The sequence below is a fragment of the Austrofundulus limnaeus genome, unplaced genomic scaffold (genome assembly GCF_001266775.1).
Source record: "Austrofundulus limnaeus strain Quisiro unplaced genomic scaffold, Austrofundulus_limnaeus-1.0 Scaffold5, whole genome shotgun sequence".
Taxonomy (NCBI): Eukaryota; Metazoa; Chordata; class Actinopteri; order Cyprinodontiformes; family Rivulidae; genus Austrofundulus; species Austrofundulus limnaeus.
The window spans coordinates 3,955,365-3,969,454 of record NW_013952407.1 but is presented as its reverse complement, the minus strand read 5'-3'; the positions used below and the strand labels follow the sequence as shown (position 1 = coordinate 3,969,454).

At 38.4% G+C, this 14,090-nt stretch overlaps 1 protein-coding gene across 2 annotated transcripts in view; it reads left to right on the top strand.

Moving 5' to 3' along the window:
• The first annotated feature begins 8,534 nt into the window (after positions 1-8,534).
• myzap (myocardial zonula adherens protein) overlaps positions 8,535-14,090 on the top strand; it is an 18,615-nt gene continuing 13,059 nt past the window's right edge. The window contains exons 1-2 of one of the 2 annotated variants that reach the window (XM_014027717.1): positions 8,535-9,047; positions 9,636-9,710. In XM_014027717.1, the coding sequence (XP_013883171.1) occupies positions 8,970-9,047; positions 9,636-9,710 (153 nt within the window). In that variant the 5' untranslated portion in view covers positions 8,535-8,969. The remainder of the gene's footprint in view (positions 9,048-9,635; positions 9,711-14,090) is intronic. The other variant, XM_014027709.1, reaches the window with a different exon arrangement.

Genomic DNA, 14,090 nt, shown 5'->3' with positions numbered 1-14,090 from the left:
GTCACATGGAGGCAGGGCTTAAAAGCCTGAATTTTGCCTGAAACTCTCAGACTGAAGAAGTCTCTTGGAGGAGAGACGAAACGTTTCATTAGAGAAGAATCCGTCCAGAAGACCTATACATTTTTTTTTCTTTTTTAATTTTCTCCACAAGTCTTTATTTCCTTGTGTTGCTTTTACATTTATGTTTCCTTTGCATTACCTTATGCATTCCTGCCTCATTATGTAAAAAAGGTGGGTGGGCCTTCGTGGGTCAGCTCTCCTGCTATTGGTCAATAGACAGGAAGRAGCAGGATCCATGTGCAGATCTACTGTGCATGCTGCTGCTGCCTCAGTTCAGCTTAAAGTTTAAAGTTTTGTTTAAAACAAAGGCACAGGTAAGTGTTTTCCTTCTTGCCGCCATTTATATATTTCTGCTTTTTGTTTCCAATTTTGTCAGTTTTGGTCCTCCATACCTGTAAGGATTTGTCAAATTAATATTCTCCTTCACTTTGATAATATCTGCCGTGGAAGACTGATGTCTCAGTATCAGGGCTGTGTGAAAGTATGGTCATATAACTACCTTTTTAAATGTAAAGATAATATCTGCAAGTGTTGCATCACAAAAAAAACTCCTTTAGTAACAAACACAAAGACCTACCCTCTAAAGACATAATGGGTTTCACACAGGGACAGAAATATATAAACTTAGGTCCATATCTGTTTGGACACTGACAGATTTTTTTAAACTAAAACATATTCAAGTTATAGTTACATAAGGGACATAAAATTCATTTTTCATTTTATTTGACCTTTATTTATAGTCTCATTGAGATCYGGAATCTCATTTCCAAGAGAGACCTGTTATAAGACAAAAATTMCAAAATGCACAAGTATTTACACAAAAACAAAACAAAAAAATTGGGCCCAAATAAATAAGCTAATAAAACATGAGCTAAAAACAAAAGCACATTTCATAAGAAGATTTCTCTTTTTGTCTTAGAAGGAATTTGAATTGTCCCGAGGGAATCAAAKTACGTAGCTTCAGATCCTGCTGTAGAGCGTTCCATGTTGACGGAGCAGAGTAAGAGAATGCCTTTTTYCCAAGTTCTGACCGTACTAATGAAACATTGAAGGAGAGCAAGTCCTGAGAGCATAGCCTGTGACCGGACTGTCTAAGTGAGGACAAGTAAGGCGAGAACAATCCCAAAATTGTTTTATATATAAAAATATACCAATGCATGGGCCTACAAATTGTTAATGATGGCCAGCATACCTTAGAATATAAAGTGCAGTGACGAGTGAAAGATTTACATCCTGTTATGAACTGTGATAGACAGCATCCAACATGTGTAGGCAGGTGACAGGTGCATTCATATAAACAACGTCACAGTAGTCCAACAGGGGCAGAAAGGTCATTAAAACAAAACGTTTGAATAATGTCAAATGCAGACTGAAGATGTACGAGCATAGCAGTTACAGAATTTGCTTTGGAATAAACCACAGTGTCATCAGCATAAAAATGTGTACAAGCATCAGTAATTTTATCCCTGACACTGTTTACATAAATTGAAAACAGAGTAGGACCCAAAACTGAACCCTGTGGTACACCTTTTGTGATATTTAAACAATYAGATGACAAACCTGTGTTGCACACACTCACTACGATTTGACAGATAATTAGAAAAACAATTTACAGCATTATCTGATAAACCAATATATGTCAGCTTTTGACAAAGTATAGTATGGTCAACTGTGTCAAATGCCTTAGACAGTAGTGACTAGCATCCAAAGCTTCAGTGATGTCATTTACAACTTTTATGGTGGCTGTAACTGTACTGTGCTGTTTCCTAAAACCAGACTGATGACATGACAGGATATTAGCTGCCTGCAAATAATCTTTAAGTTGAATATTAACTAGTTTTTCAAAAACCTTGGATGAAATACAAAGTTTTGAAATGGGACGGTAATTGTTTAGCACACCAGGATCACCACCTTTTTATAGGTTCAGACTTTCAGCTTTCATTTGAGGGTATCCACATCAAAATTGGATGAAGGGTTTGGAGTTCAGCTCATGTGCCCATCCTGCTTTTAAAGGGACCGAAAATAACTGGACAATCGACTCAAAGCCTTTTCCAGGGGCAGGTGTGGCAATTTCGTTATGTCATTCTCAATTAAGCAGATAAAAGGTCTGGAGTTGTTGTGAAGAAACCATTCAATCAAAGAAGCTTTTCATGCAGGTTAAACAATCCTTAAGCTGTGAAAACAGAAAAAACCCTACCTGAGAAATTGCTACAATATTAGGAGTGGCAAAATGTACAGAACTCATCAATGCAAAAAAGACCTGGAATCCCTCAGAAAACAACAGTGGTGGATGATTGTAGAGTAATTTCCATGAGAAAGAGAAACCCCTTCACAACAGCCAACCAAGAGAACACTCCTCATAAAGAGAAGACTGCATGAAAGTAAGAGGGTTCCCTGCTCACCAGTTCTACAAGTGAATGTTTTAAAATCTGAAAAATAACGTAGTTTTATCTGAAGGGTTTTAGTACAAATCTGTGGTTTTGATAGTTGAATCTGCACATCTTTGTTGAACATGTTTGCATCTTGCTGTGGACCTTTTGCCAAAAATGATTGCATTACCTGATCATCTTCATCTGTTTCTCCTGGAGAAGAAGGCCACTCAGCTTAAAACTGTTTCTATTCTGAAACTAAAGAGACTTCAGGCTGTAATCGTTCAAGTGAAGGTTTTATTTGTTGCAGACCACAGCAAAGAAAAGAAGGTGAATGATTGGACCTTCCTCTGCCTGGCTGCTCTTGTTGTTGTTGCCAGGTCATGACCTCCGTTTGTTTCTGCTCCATGTGGAACAAACAGTTCGACCTCTGCTGAGCCTTGGTTTTTATCTCCATCTCCCCCGCGTCCAGCCGAGCAGCAAACACAACAACTGCAGGATTAGGAGCTGAAAGCTTAACAAGGTGATCATTCCTGGGATTCCTGTGTGTGCCTGAGTGACTTCAGCCTGAGGGACTGCAGGGAAGTGAAGCGGACTCATGAGAAGAAAAATAACTAATTAGTGATGTGAAGTTTTAAACCAGGGCTAATTTTCTGACAGATCATTGTTGGACATGTTTTCTTGGAAAGCAGGAAAGTTTTGAAGGTTTGCCAGGAATCTGGGCAGATCTGAGCTGCAGAGGAACAGAAAAAGAACCTCACAGTGTCATGCTGCCACCTAGTGGTGGGGGTGAAAACACTGAGGGCCCCTGAGCTACTTTTCTGGCTTTATTGGCTTTTTATTATTATTTTACTCATACAAATAACAGAGCATGTGTACATTAATTTTACTCAGAGCAGCTTTAATGTTTGATCTAAAGTCTAACACGTGAGACATAAAGCAGAACTGATTTAATAATAATAAAAAAGACAATTTGTAGAATTCACAGGCATAAAAACTTTCTGCTGTGCAGGCCTGAAAATGAAGGTGAAATGCCCGCCAATAAATAAATAAATAAATAAATAAAAAATTGAGATACATATGAAAATACAGACGATAATTTAGTCAAATGACACTGAGAAAGAAATCTGAAACGAATTAAACAAAAGCTAAGCAGTTAATTGACGTTTGCTTTATCATATTAATTATTGATTTATGTTTTTTTGTGTTTTACATGTTAGATTTGTTTCCTTTTTGTTTTTCAGTAACTTGGGTCCAACTCCTCACTGCTGACAATTAAAACCAATGATTTGGGTTCGAACTGCTGCAAACAAGTAAAGTAAGGCATTTGGAAAACTTTAAAACGATATAATATTTTGGAGCTCTTGCCTGGTAAACTTACTGAAGTCCARTTTCATAGACCAGCATCATCCACTAACTGGAAATAAACAAACAAATAAATATTCCTGTTTATTTTGGAAAATAATCAGCTTTTATTATGAATTTTGTACATGTGTTCATGTGTTTTCAAGTTGCGTTATAAAACTGCAGGTTGTAATGTGAGACAGGAGGCTGTGAGATCTTTACAGGCCCAGAGGCACTCGGAGCAGGAAGTCTGACACTCCCACATCCTTACATCCTGATGACGAACCACAACAGTTTAAAGTGAATTATTTCTTCTTCATTAAACGCAGCACACAGATGCATTAATGCTTTCTCATGATGTAACCTTTTGTTTTCAGAGGTGTGACCTGTTGTTCTGCAGCTTTTAGGAAAGAACTCTGTTTTTGTTTCACTCAGTTCTGACATCGTTACTCAGGGTGAGAAGACGACAGGGAGTAAACACATCCACTGAACGCCTCGGGGCCTGGATGTTTCAGTGAAGCAGGACAAACCTGCTTTCTGTGTTTGTGTGTTCAGAGTCTCCATCAGCAGCTCAGGATGTCTTTAGGAGGCTTAAAGGTTTGACTTACGAGGATGTCTGTGCATAAAGTCATTCCTCCTAAAACACAGAGTACTGCTGCTGCTGGACTGTAGTTTTAGAATCTGTTTTTATTATCTTTGCGTTTTTCCACTCAAGTAATTGATGCATCCTGTCTGCTCAGGTACATCAAGAGTCTGCAACCTTCATATTCAAAATAATATAATTTACCTGGAGCCACAGAATAGACTTGACTGAAATAAAGTTAATCCAGTTTACAGAGTGCAGAAATATATTATGGATAAAAGGCTAGAGTTTGATTTGATTTGATTTATTTATTTAACAGGAAAAGATTATTAAAAATCAAGCCTGACTCAGCATAATTGCTGTTTTACAGCAGGTTCCTGTTCTGCAGCACATAAACACTCAGAAATACAGCATCACAATCACATCATTATACACCATAGACACAAAGACAAACAAGCATACCAAATTTCAAAAAGGCAGCATTTGCAAAATAGGACATCTAAATATGAGCACAACAGAAAGTGTCCAGCAGATGGCAGACAAGATTCTTCTTAAAGGGCTGTAGTTTTGAAATGGACTTTACGTTTTGAGGAATGTCATTCCATGCTTTAGTATAAACATAGAAGAAAGACCTCTGGCCGTAACAGTTTTTAAAAGTTGGTAATATCAGTTGTCCTTTTGTGACAGATCTAGTTGAATGACCACTTCCAGAATTTGATTTGGGCAGCAATGCACAGAGAGTTCCATAATTGGCACCTTGGAAGATCTGAAAATATAAATTAATACCACTATACAAAACATAATTCTGAAAAGTCAAGGCATCAGACAATGAAAGAACTGTACAGTGATGAGTCCAACCAGGAAGTTTTTTTATGAATTTTGTAGGTCCTGTTGTAGAGCCTAACTATGGGTTCTAAGATTTCATTTGTTGTAAGAGACCAAACAGGTAAACARTACGACATGGTTGAAAGTATAATGGCAYGAAGATAGATATTTGAAACAGAAGATGTCAGATTGGATCTAATTTTTGAATAAACGTATAATTTCTGTTTCAACTTAGTGGTTAAGACTTGTACATGATCACGATAAGTCAAATGAGACTTGTCAAATGTTTGTTACATTATAAAACTAAATATTTTATCATAAACAGCTGACATTTATCAAATTTTACGTTTGGACAAAAAATACATAGAAGGAAAATTTTAACCTAATTTTTACCTCTTTTGATTAAATTAAGACTGTCATTGTGCAGCACTTTGGTTACAACTTCTTGTTTTTCATCTTGACTAAAAATATTTGGCAGAACTGATGGGTCCAGAGCTGCAGGTTGCAGACCTCTGAGTCAGGAGAGGCACAAACTTTTAACTGACAAAGTTTTTATTCACCTGCAAGTTTTAAAATGTGGCCGTGGGTGCTGGATAAAAAAACTGTAGAGATGCAGGAAAACTCTCTTAAAACACCCAGTATGCTCTCACCAGTCAAATCCATGGCAAAAATACAGTTGTTTATATCAGAAACTACAGTCAATTTAAAACTGTGGGTTTAAATACAGGATTATCAGCTGATTATAATGCCTGAGCTTCATTTGGATGACTCATTAATCACCTTTTTAACACAACTTATGTTGACTCTGAAGCATTTCATTGAAAACGTCTCTGTGATCACATTACAGCTGTTGTAATTGTTATTATATAAATCATTGGTGACAAACTGAGTTTTTTTCATAAGATCAGCTGCAGGACGTTGGGTTAAGATTGATGAATGAATGATTAACTCTTAGAGCACCTTAACTTTAGCCTTTTCCATATATTTTTTAATCTTTTAGTCAATAACATAAATAGTGTGTATACAACATTTTACACTTAAAAAAACAATTACTATCTTTTTTTATTGTTTCTGCTGCATATCTAGTAGGAATACTCATAAGTAAATGATTTTATTTCTAAACACAATTTAATTGTTTAAGTATTTTTGTTTCAGTTTTTAAAACTTTGTGTCCAGAGCTGCAGGGTGGGGCCGAGCAGACAAAGGGAAGTTTTCAGTTTCAATAAGTAAATCTTCTCTAAACAAGCAGGAGATCTGATCAAACAATAAACCCACCTCCTGACGGGACTGGACACGTACCGAGTGCTTATCTCTGTCCTGCAGAACCGGGACAGAGCTGCACGTTTCAAACCAAACATCTGAAGTTTCAGTGTGAGGCCGGTCTGAAACACTGTTAGAACAAAAACAAGAGTTTCTCAGTGAACTGCACAGATGTGATCAGTTTTAGTTTCATTAAACCTTCCTGTGCAGAYAAACGGTTAAATCCCTGTTGAGCACAAGTTTAAATTAGCTTCTTGAATGAATAATCTGTGAACGTTTTAATTAACTTATCTGCTGATTGACTTGATCAAATAAAACATTAACATTAAAAAAGAGACAACTCTTTTAATTTAGGTTTTCTGCAGCATTTTAAAGTATTTAAATGTTTAATCAAACTTTTAGGCAGCTGGAAATCAGCGAAATAATAATGTTTAAGCGCAAATACAAATAAAACAGCTTAATTTACATTAAGAATGACTTGAAGCTGTCAGATTAACCAGTTATTATGTTAGAAAAACGTAAATTTGTTTTGTTAAAAGCTCTATGAATGCTCTTGATGTTTCTCTGCTTGTTGGCAACACTTAAGCTGACCTGCTGTAACTTTTACTAACACAGCAGGAAACAAACRTCTTGGAAACAAACCCAGATTGTGATGGTGAGAGTGCACACCTGTCAGAAAGTGAAACAGAGGAAACGCCCCCGGAGGGACGTCCACAGGATGCTGGTGAGCAGATCAGTGATCACAGCAGCATTTTGTTTGTTGTTCAGTTACTGATTAACCACTCAGGCCCTGCAGAGAGGCCTCTCTGGATTCTGAGAAATTAATGTTCAGGACCTGGATCAGAACTGACGGCAGCATTCAGCTGAACGAGCGAGCTCTGCAACTCTCCTCTATCTTCCTCATTCCTCCTCGGCTCGGCCCTTTGTTCCTCAGCAGGGAGTGACTCTCAGGTAGAACATGTCACCTGGCTTTGGGAAGAACGTCACTCGTTTTCTGCATCCGTGTAAACAGACAAGCACAGAGGGAAGCGTTTGGTAGTATTGTGGTAGGCAGGCAGCAGGAACATTAAATAATAATGGCTGCCATGCTGGGATCCTTTTCATCAATATCCATTATCAGCTGTGTCAATAATTCATGACCTGAAGCAACATGAAGACTGTGAAGCTGGAACAAGAAACATTTGAAAAGATAAAAGATGTTCCCGCTTGCAGATTATTTCAAGTTAAAGAGCTAATGTGCTCAAAACATAATCATTTGAAAAGTTTTCATAATTATTTCTTTCACCTTCAGCATAAATGCAAAAAATACTGTTTTTGTTTCCTGTGAACCACTGGGCAGATTTGAATGATATTTCCAGGARTTAATCATCTCACGTCTACAGCTCCTTCATTCTTGGAGCTCATCTGATTCAATTTGGCCGCCAAAGACTCCAACTCAGTTTTGAAGATGGTGAGTTAAAATTCGACGTGACAGTAGCTGAGAGTCGTTCAAAAACACATACTCTGAGGGCGACAGGACATTATTTAAAGTTTGATCAAAGTAACTTTTTTCATTTCTCCTCATCGGATGAATTAATATGGAGGACGGCGGGCGACAGGCTTTCCTTCAAGAAATGTTTGGCCTTTAAGTCTTGAGTTGTTTATATGTAAACAACAGTAGTAGTATTTATAAGCTGAAATCCTGAATTTAGATTTTTGTTTGTTTGTACCGTTTCGTCACTTTTTCTTTTTAATCATCTTATATTTTTGTGAAGCTTAAGTTATATGTTACTTTTRTTTCACCGCTTTGATTAAAAGTTGTTTTAGATCTGTTTTATGAATCAGCTCATACAGTTTAAGTGTTTTTTATAAWGATGTTATTAGTTTGTTTTAATTTCACATTTGTTTTTATTATAAAACCACGAGTTTGTAAGTTTGTAAATTATAATCTGTGTTCAGGCAGATCCTCCGTCGATGCGTTTTGTGAATGAATAAACTGCTCGTCTGAAGTTCAGCTCCTCCCTCCTGCCTGATGAGCAGGGCTCCACCTGTCCCAGCCCCGTACGAGGACCCGCCCTGTGAAAGTCCAGCTCTCAGGTGAAATGTGGCCCAGCGGGTCTGATGGGAACAGAGCGGCCGGGAGGTGACTGACGAGTCTGTCTCAGTCTGACACAGATGTGTTCAAGCTGCTGACTCTGGGACCGGACGGGACTGCACCTTCCTTTACACACACACACACACACACACACACACACACACACNCACACACACACACACACACACACACACACACACACACACACACACACACACACACACAGAGGTGAGGGGGGGGGACCTCAGGAACCCCAGGGGCCCCCGAGGACCTGCAGCAGAAGGAGGCTGACAGAGTGGAATTTCCCTCCTTCTTCCCTGAGCGGAGCCGTGGTGGAGGTGGTGGGGTGCAGATGAGAGCCTGAGCAGAACTCAGGAAGGAGAGTGAGAGGAAGGGTGGGAGGAGGGCTGGAGAGGCAGAGGGCGACAGGCGAGGAGTGGACAGAAGAGGAGACATGCTTCGCTACGGTCCAAGACGAACCGTTTCCACCACCACCACCACCACAGAGGACCCTGAAGACCCTTTAAGTGAGGTAAGAAGTCCCCGAGAGGTCCAGACCTCTTCCCTCGTCTCTCCCTTCTCTCCATTATTTTGTTTTTTTTTCTTCTCCTCCCTTTTGTTTGTCCTCAGTTTCTCTCCCGCACTGAGACCCAATCGGTCAGCCCACATTTCTTTCAGTCTGACCTCAGAGCTGGTGGGTTTCTGCTCGTGAGGTGTTCTCACTTGCACAAGCGTGTAATCAGAGAGGAGTGGGCAGGAGGCAGGGATGTCATGTTTATTTGAACAGCTCTCTGATAAAACAGGCCTTTGTTCTGGAGGCAGCTTGCTTCTTTTCTTCCCACGTTGAACATCTCAACAAACAAATCTACAAACGCTGGAATGTTTTGTTGCAGAAAACCTTTTCTACCACACTTTATTTGTAGAGAAAGTCCAATAGTGCATTCCCTGAACTGGGGATACCAAACAATGTTTTTTTTACACTTTTACCATATAAACTTTGTTTCCTTATTGTCTATAAATACACTGCACTGATGATAGATGTGAATTATTGACTCACCTTTACTATGAAAACTCTGTGTTTGCTTGTGTAGGCTATAATCTTTGTCTTTTTTTTCCACAGAGGAGGATCAGACGTCTCAGGTTAACTCTACCTGCAGGGAATAATGGGAACAAGGAGCCAAAACCTGCAGACACAGTGAGTCTGACATCCTGCAGTGAAATTCCACAATTTGGCCACTTCGAGTCCCGCTCGTCTTCACGTCAGACCTGTTCAGAAAAATTTGTTTAAACTTAGAAACTCCTGAACGAACAAATCTTAGCTTCGAGCAGTTTAACATCACATGATGCAAAAACCTTTGGCAGACAGAAGGTGGGGCGTCTGAGATTTATGTCTTTTTATCATCAGGTCCAGTTGTACAAGCTCGACTGACGTGTGTGCGTTTGTGTGATAATACACACAAACAGCTGTTTCACATTTAGTTCAAATCTGAGCTCAGACCGAACCAGTCCAAGATAAATAAAAGGCAAATGAAAATATTGAGAAATCCTGAGCTCAGCTGAACTGAGCGAATCAACTCCAACATGATAAAAATCCTGTGACAACAGAGCTGCAGGTCTCTGGTTCTGATGAACGCTCCAGGCTGTGTGGCTGTTTGCTGTAGGTGGCTCCTTCACAGCCTTTGTTTGTTCGGAGAATTTGGCCCGAAAACATTGACCAGTGAGAGTTTGGGAACTGAGGCCTTACTTTCTACTATTTCTTTGACAGCACGGTGATGGCATTCTTTGTTTGAACTTTGGCCAGGGAGTGTGGCGGTCAGCTCGTTACCACGCCCCCCACACCTCGCTGATAGCACGCCGAACTGATCTTTGAAAGCTTTTCCCTTTGGGAGGGAGGGAGGGACCTGAACTGTTCAGGGGTTTTATTTCAGTACCAAGAAGGAGAGTTCTCAGAAAAGCTCAGAAATGATCATTCAGCTGTTCTATAAGCAGTTTTTATGTTGATCTCAACATGTGAACTTATTTCTCTCAACTTCCCCTAAAGTATRGAGACATTTAAGCTGGAAGAAGTGTTTTAAATAAATATAYTTWAAAAAAGAACTTGCAGATCACATCATGAGGGTTTAAATCTCAGCCTATAGTTGATGTTTTCTGTGGTTTTGCACTCAGATTAACCTTTAATCAGCTCTCATCAACAAAGTGAAGGTCTGAGGTTTTAATCAGACAGTGTCGATGGTTTGATTTATTTAATTTCTGCTGCCGTGAAATGAAGGATTTTCCCATCATGTTGACCCCTGGTGAGCTCAGCTGCAGGTTTTCCTGCTGAAAGCAAAGTTAGTTTGATGAGATGTTGTCTTATCAGTTTATTACTTCTCAAGGCAAAGCTAAATGAGCTGACATGCTTTATATGACCTGTCAGTCTCCTGTTATTAATCTCTCCATGTCTGATGCCAGGGGTGCAAAGTACGTACAGACAAACAAAAAAATAAATGTTCAGGAACAGTGTTTGTKTCCTGCAGCTGGGGGACACACAGCTGTCCTGGACTTTGACTTCTTGTTTCGTTTTGTGCAGTGAGTTGGTGTTTTGCAGCGGAAAGTTCAAATGTTCTCTGTGACCTATCTGGGAGGAGCCTGAACGTCCTCCTTGTGTCTGTTTGGGTTTTTTTACTCACTGGAAACACTCGACGTGAACATTTGTTACTGTTTATGATTAAATCTCATCATTTCCAAGATTAAACAATGAAACACACATTGCACAAACTTATCAAGCTGCAGTTCTTTATGGGATCATTTTATTCCCTTGATTTGGCAGCGTGTTGATGTAAGTGATAGAAAGCAGACAGAGGAGGAAACGTATTGAGGGGGAACTCGTTTGTTTAATGCTGATGTGTTCTTCAGTTGGGAAATGACGCCACTCTGCAGCTCCTGCAGGCAGTCAGACTCCACAACACCAGCAGCAGAGCAAAATATTACAACAAAATCCCCCGAGGTGGAGTCAAAGTCTAAAAGGGAAGGTAAAGAATCGATAAAATAGCCCCGAGGCTGTGATGTTGACCTTTTCATCTTACTGCCGGGTTTTTGCGTGACTAAAAGAAGATGCTGCACATCTGCCACACTTGTTTAGATGACAATAAAAAACAGGTGTTACAGAAACATCTGGTGCCCACGATCAGAAATGACATGACTGAGGGGAAAAGCTCAAAGTTTCTTTTATCCAAAAAAAGATCAAAGGATAAAATTCTTATTGCATTCTTATTGTCACACAAACTGTAAATATACAACCTAGAAAAAAAAGAAAAGGTCAGAAAATAATCCCTGATCGTATTTGTGCTGCTGTGACACCTCTGCCTCCAAAAATGAACTTTTTTGTTTTTATATCTTTATATAAATGAAGGGAATTCAGAAAACAATACTAAAAGTTGTGTGTGAGAAACATGTTCAGTTTAATTGTCACAACACATTGTTTGAATCTAATTTTTCGCAGATTAGATTAAAACTCAGTTTAAAAAACATAATAAAAAAGGGTTTTGCTTTAGCTAAGCATAAAATATGTGAGACTAACAGAATGGAATAAACTGAAGCCTTTAGGAGACTTCAAATGGAAATTAGGGCTCACTGAGTTGAAAAACATCATGTGTTCCACTGAGCTGTGACCAAAAGAAACTTTTCCTTTTACTGTTTACCTTCACTCAAATATTTGTGTGTTTTATTGTTGATTTTTGACACAGTGAAGYTGAGTGTTGGGCCTTAGGGTTGTTATAAGGAACCAACCAAACATGTTGGAGATGCTGGTAAAAAGAGTTCATAATAAAATTAGAAAGGGTGTGTCCCGCAACCTGACTCACTGTGGACACAATCCAGCCGGTTATTTTGTCCTACATAAAATGTAATACATCAGCACCCTAACAAACACGCACACACACACACACACACAGATGAGACAAAGGCTGAGCTGCTGCAGAAAAATGTTGTTAAACCTGCAGCTTTTCTGACTGACAGCAGCTACAAGGAGAACAAGATTCRCCCTGATGAGCTTCATCAGAAGGTCTTTGTTGTGACGAACACAACTTTCACGTTTAGGTGGAAAATTTTGGAGCTWAGTTCAGTTAAAGCAGTCAGATTAGGAGGAATTAAAGAGATAGTTATATCCTTTGAAATGGGCTCGGTGGTGAGATTGTGAACAAATATTATCTTACCTGTTGTAGACAACTGAACAACCTCACTGTGGACAAAAATGCAGGTAACCTCTGATAAAGTGGATTACTATAAAACATATAGTATGAATTTAACAGCAGTTTAAATGAACATTACTGTCAGATTTTCATAACACCAACTCAAATCCCTTCAGAAGTCTGAGTGATTCTTACAGGGCGCCAAGAGTCAAATAAAATGTTTTAAAAATGTCACTAACATTGTCCCACAGTTTAGCTCAGTTTGTGTTTTAAAAATGTCCACTAACATTTTATTATTTAGCTCACAGTTCTTATGTTGCTAATTTTTTTACTATATTTTAAAGTTAAATGTTAAAAAAATATGTAAATATTAAATCCTAAATCTAAATGTGTAAACCTAAATGTAAAAATTAGATCCTAAATATTGAAACTTACATTTAAGTATTTCAGAATTAAACACAGCCTCTGCTGTTGGTGCTCGGCTTTTGTTAGGATGTCATCATCCTGAGACATTAGCAAATGCTAACAGTGCTAACGCTTCCCTATGAGACATCAAACTTGCAGTTGCAGCCGGTATTTGAGCTGCACTTCAAACTGCCGGATCACAGGTACCATCCATATTGTTTTCAGTGAGTACATTTGTTTAGATTTTAAATACCATATTCAGCAGCGTTAGAAGAGTTAGCAGCAACTAGCATTGATGTTTGTCGCAGGATGATGACATCATCCTGGTTAGCTAATGCTAACCACTTCATATAATGCTTCTGAAGATAGCATTTAAAGTCTAAATTCAAAAATGTATTTATTGAAAACAATATGGAGGGCAGCTTCAACACCGGCCGCAACTGAAAGTTTGATGTCTTGTAGGGAAGCGTTAGCGGTTGCTAATGTCTCGGGATGATAACATCCTAACAAGAGCCAAGCACCAACAGCAAAGGCTGTGTTTAAATCTGAAACATTTTAATGCAAATATCAACATTTAATGCAACATTTAAGATCTAACTTTTTCATTTAGATTTAGGATTTAATATTTACATATATTTTTCAACATTTAAATGTAAAATTTAGTAAAAACTAGCTAAAGTTAAGAACATCAAGGAAAAAAACAAATGTTAGGAGAAAATTTTTAACACTCAGAAAGTGAGCTAAATAATGATGACATGGAAATTAGTGATATATTTGTTTTACATTTTATTTTACACTTGACACCCCATACATTCCTATAGTCAAATACTTTTCCACCACACTAACGTTATAATAAGTTTCTGTGGTTTATAACAAAAGAAAAATATGGTTCTACCAACTGTTGTTGCATTTTCAGTGCAACCTGAAACCTGATATTCCTGCTGGAATAAATTTGTAATAGTAATAATGTTATGTAATTAAGAAAAAAACAATAATAATGT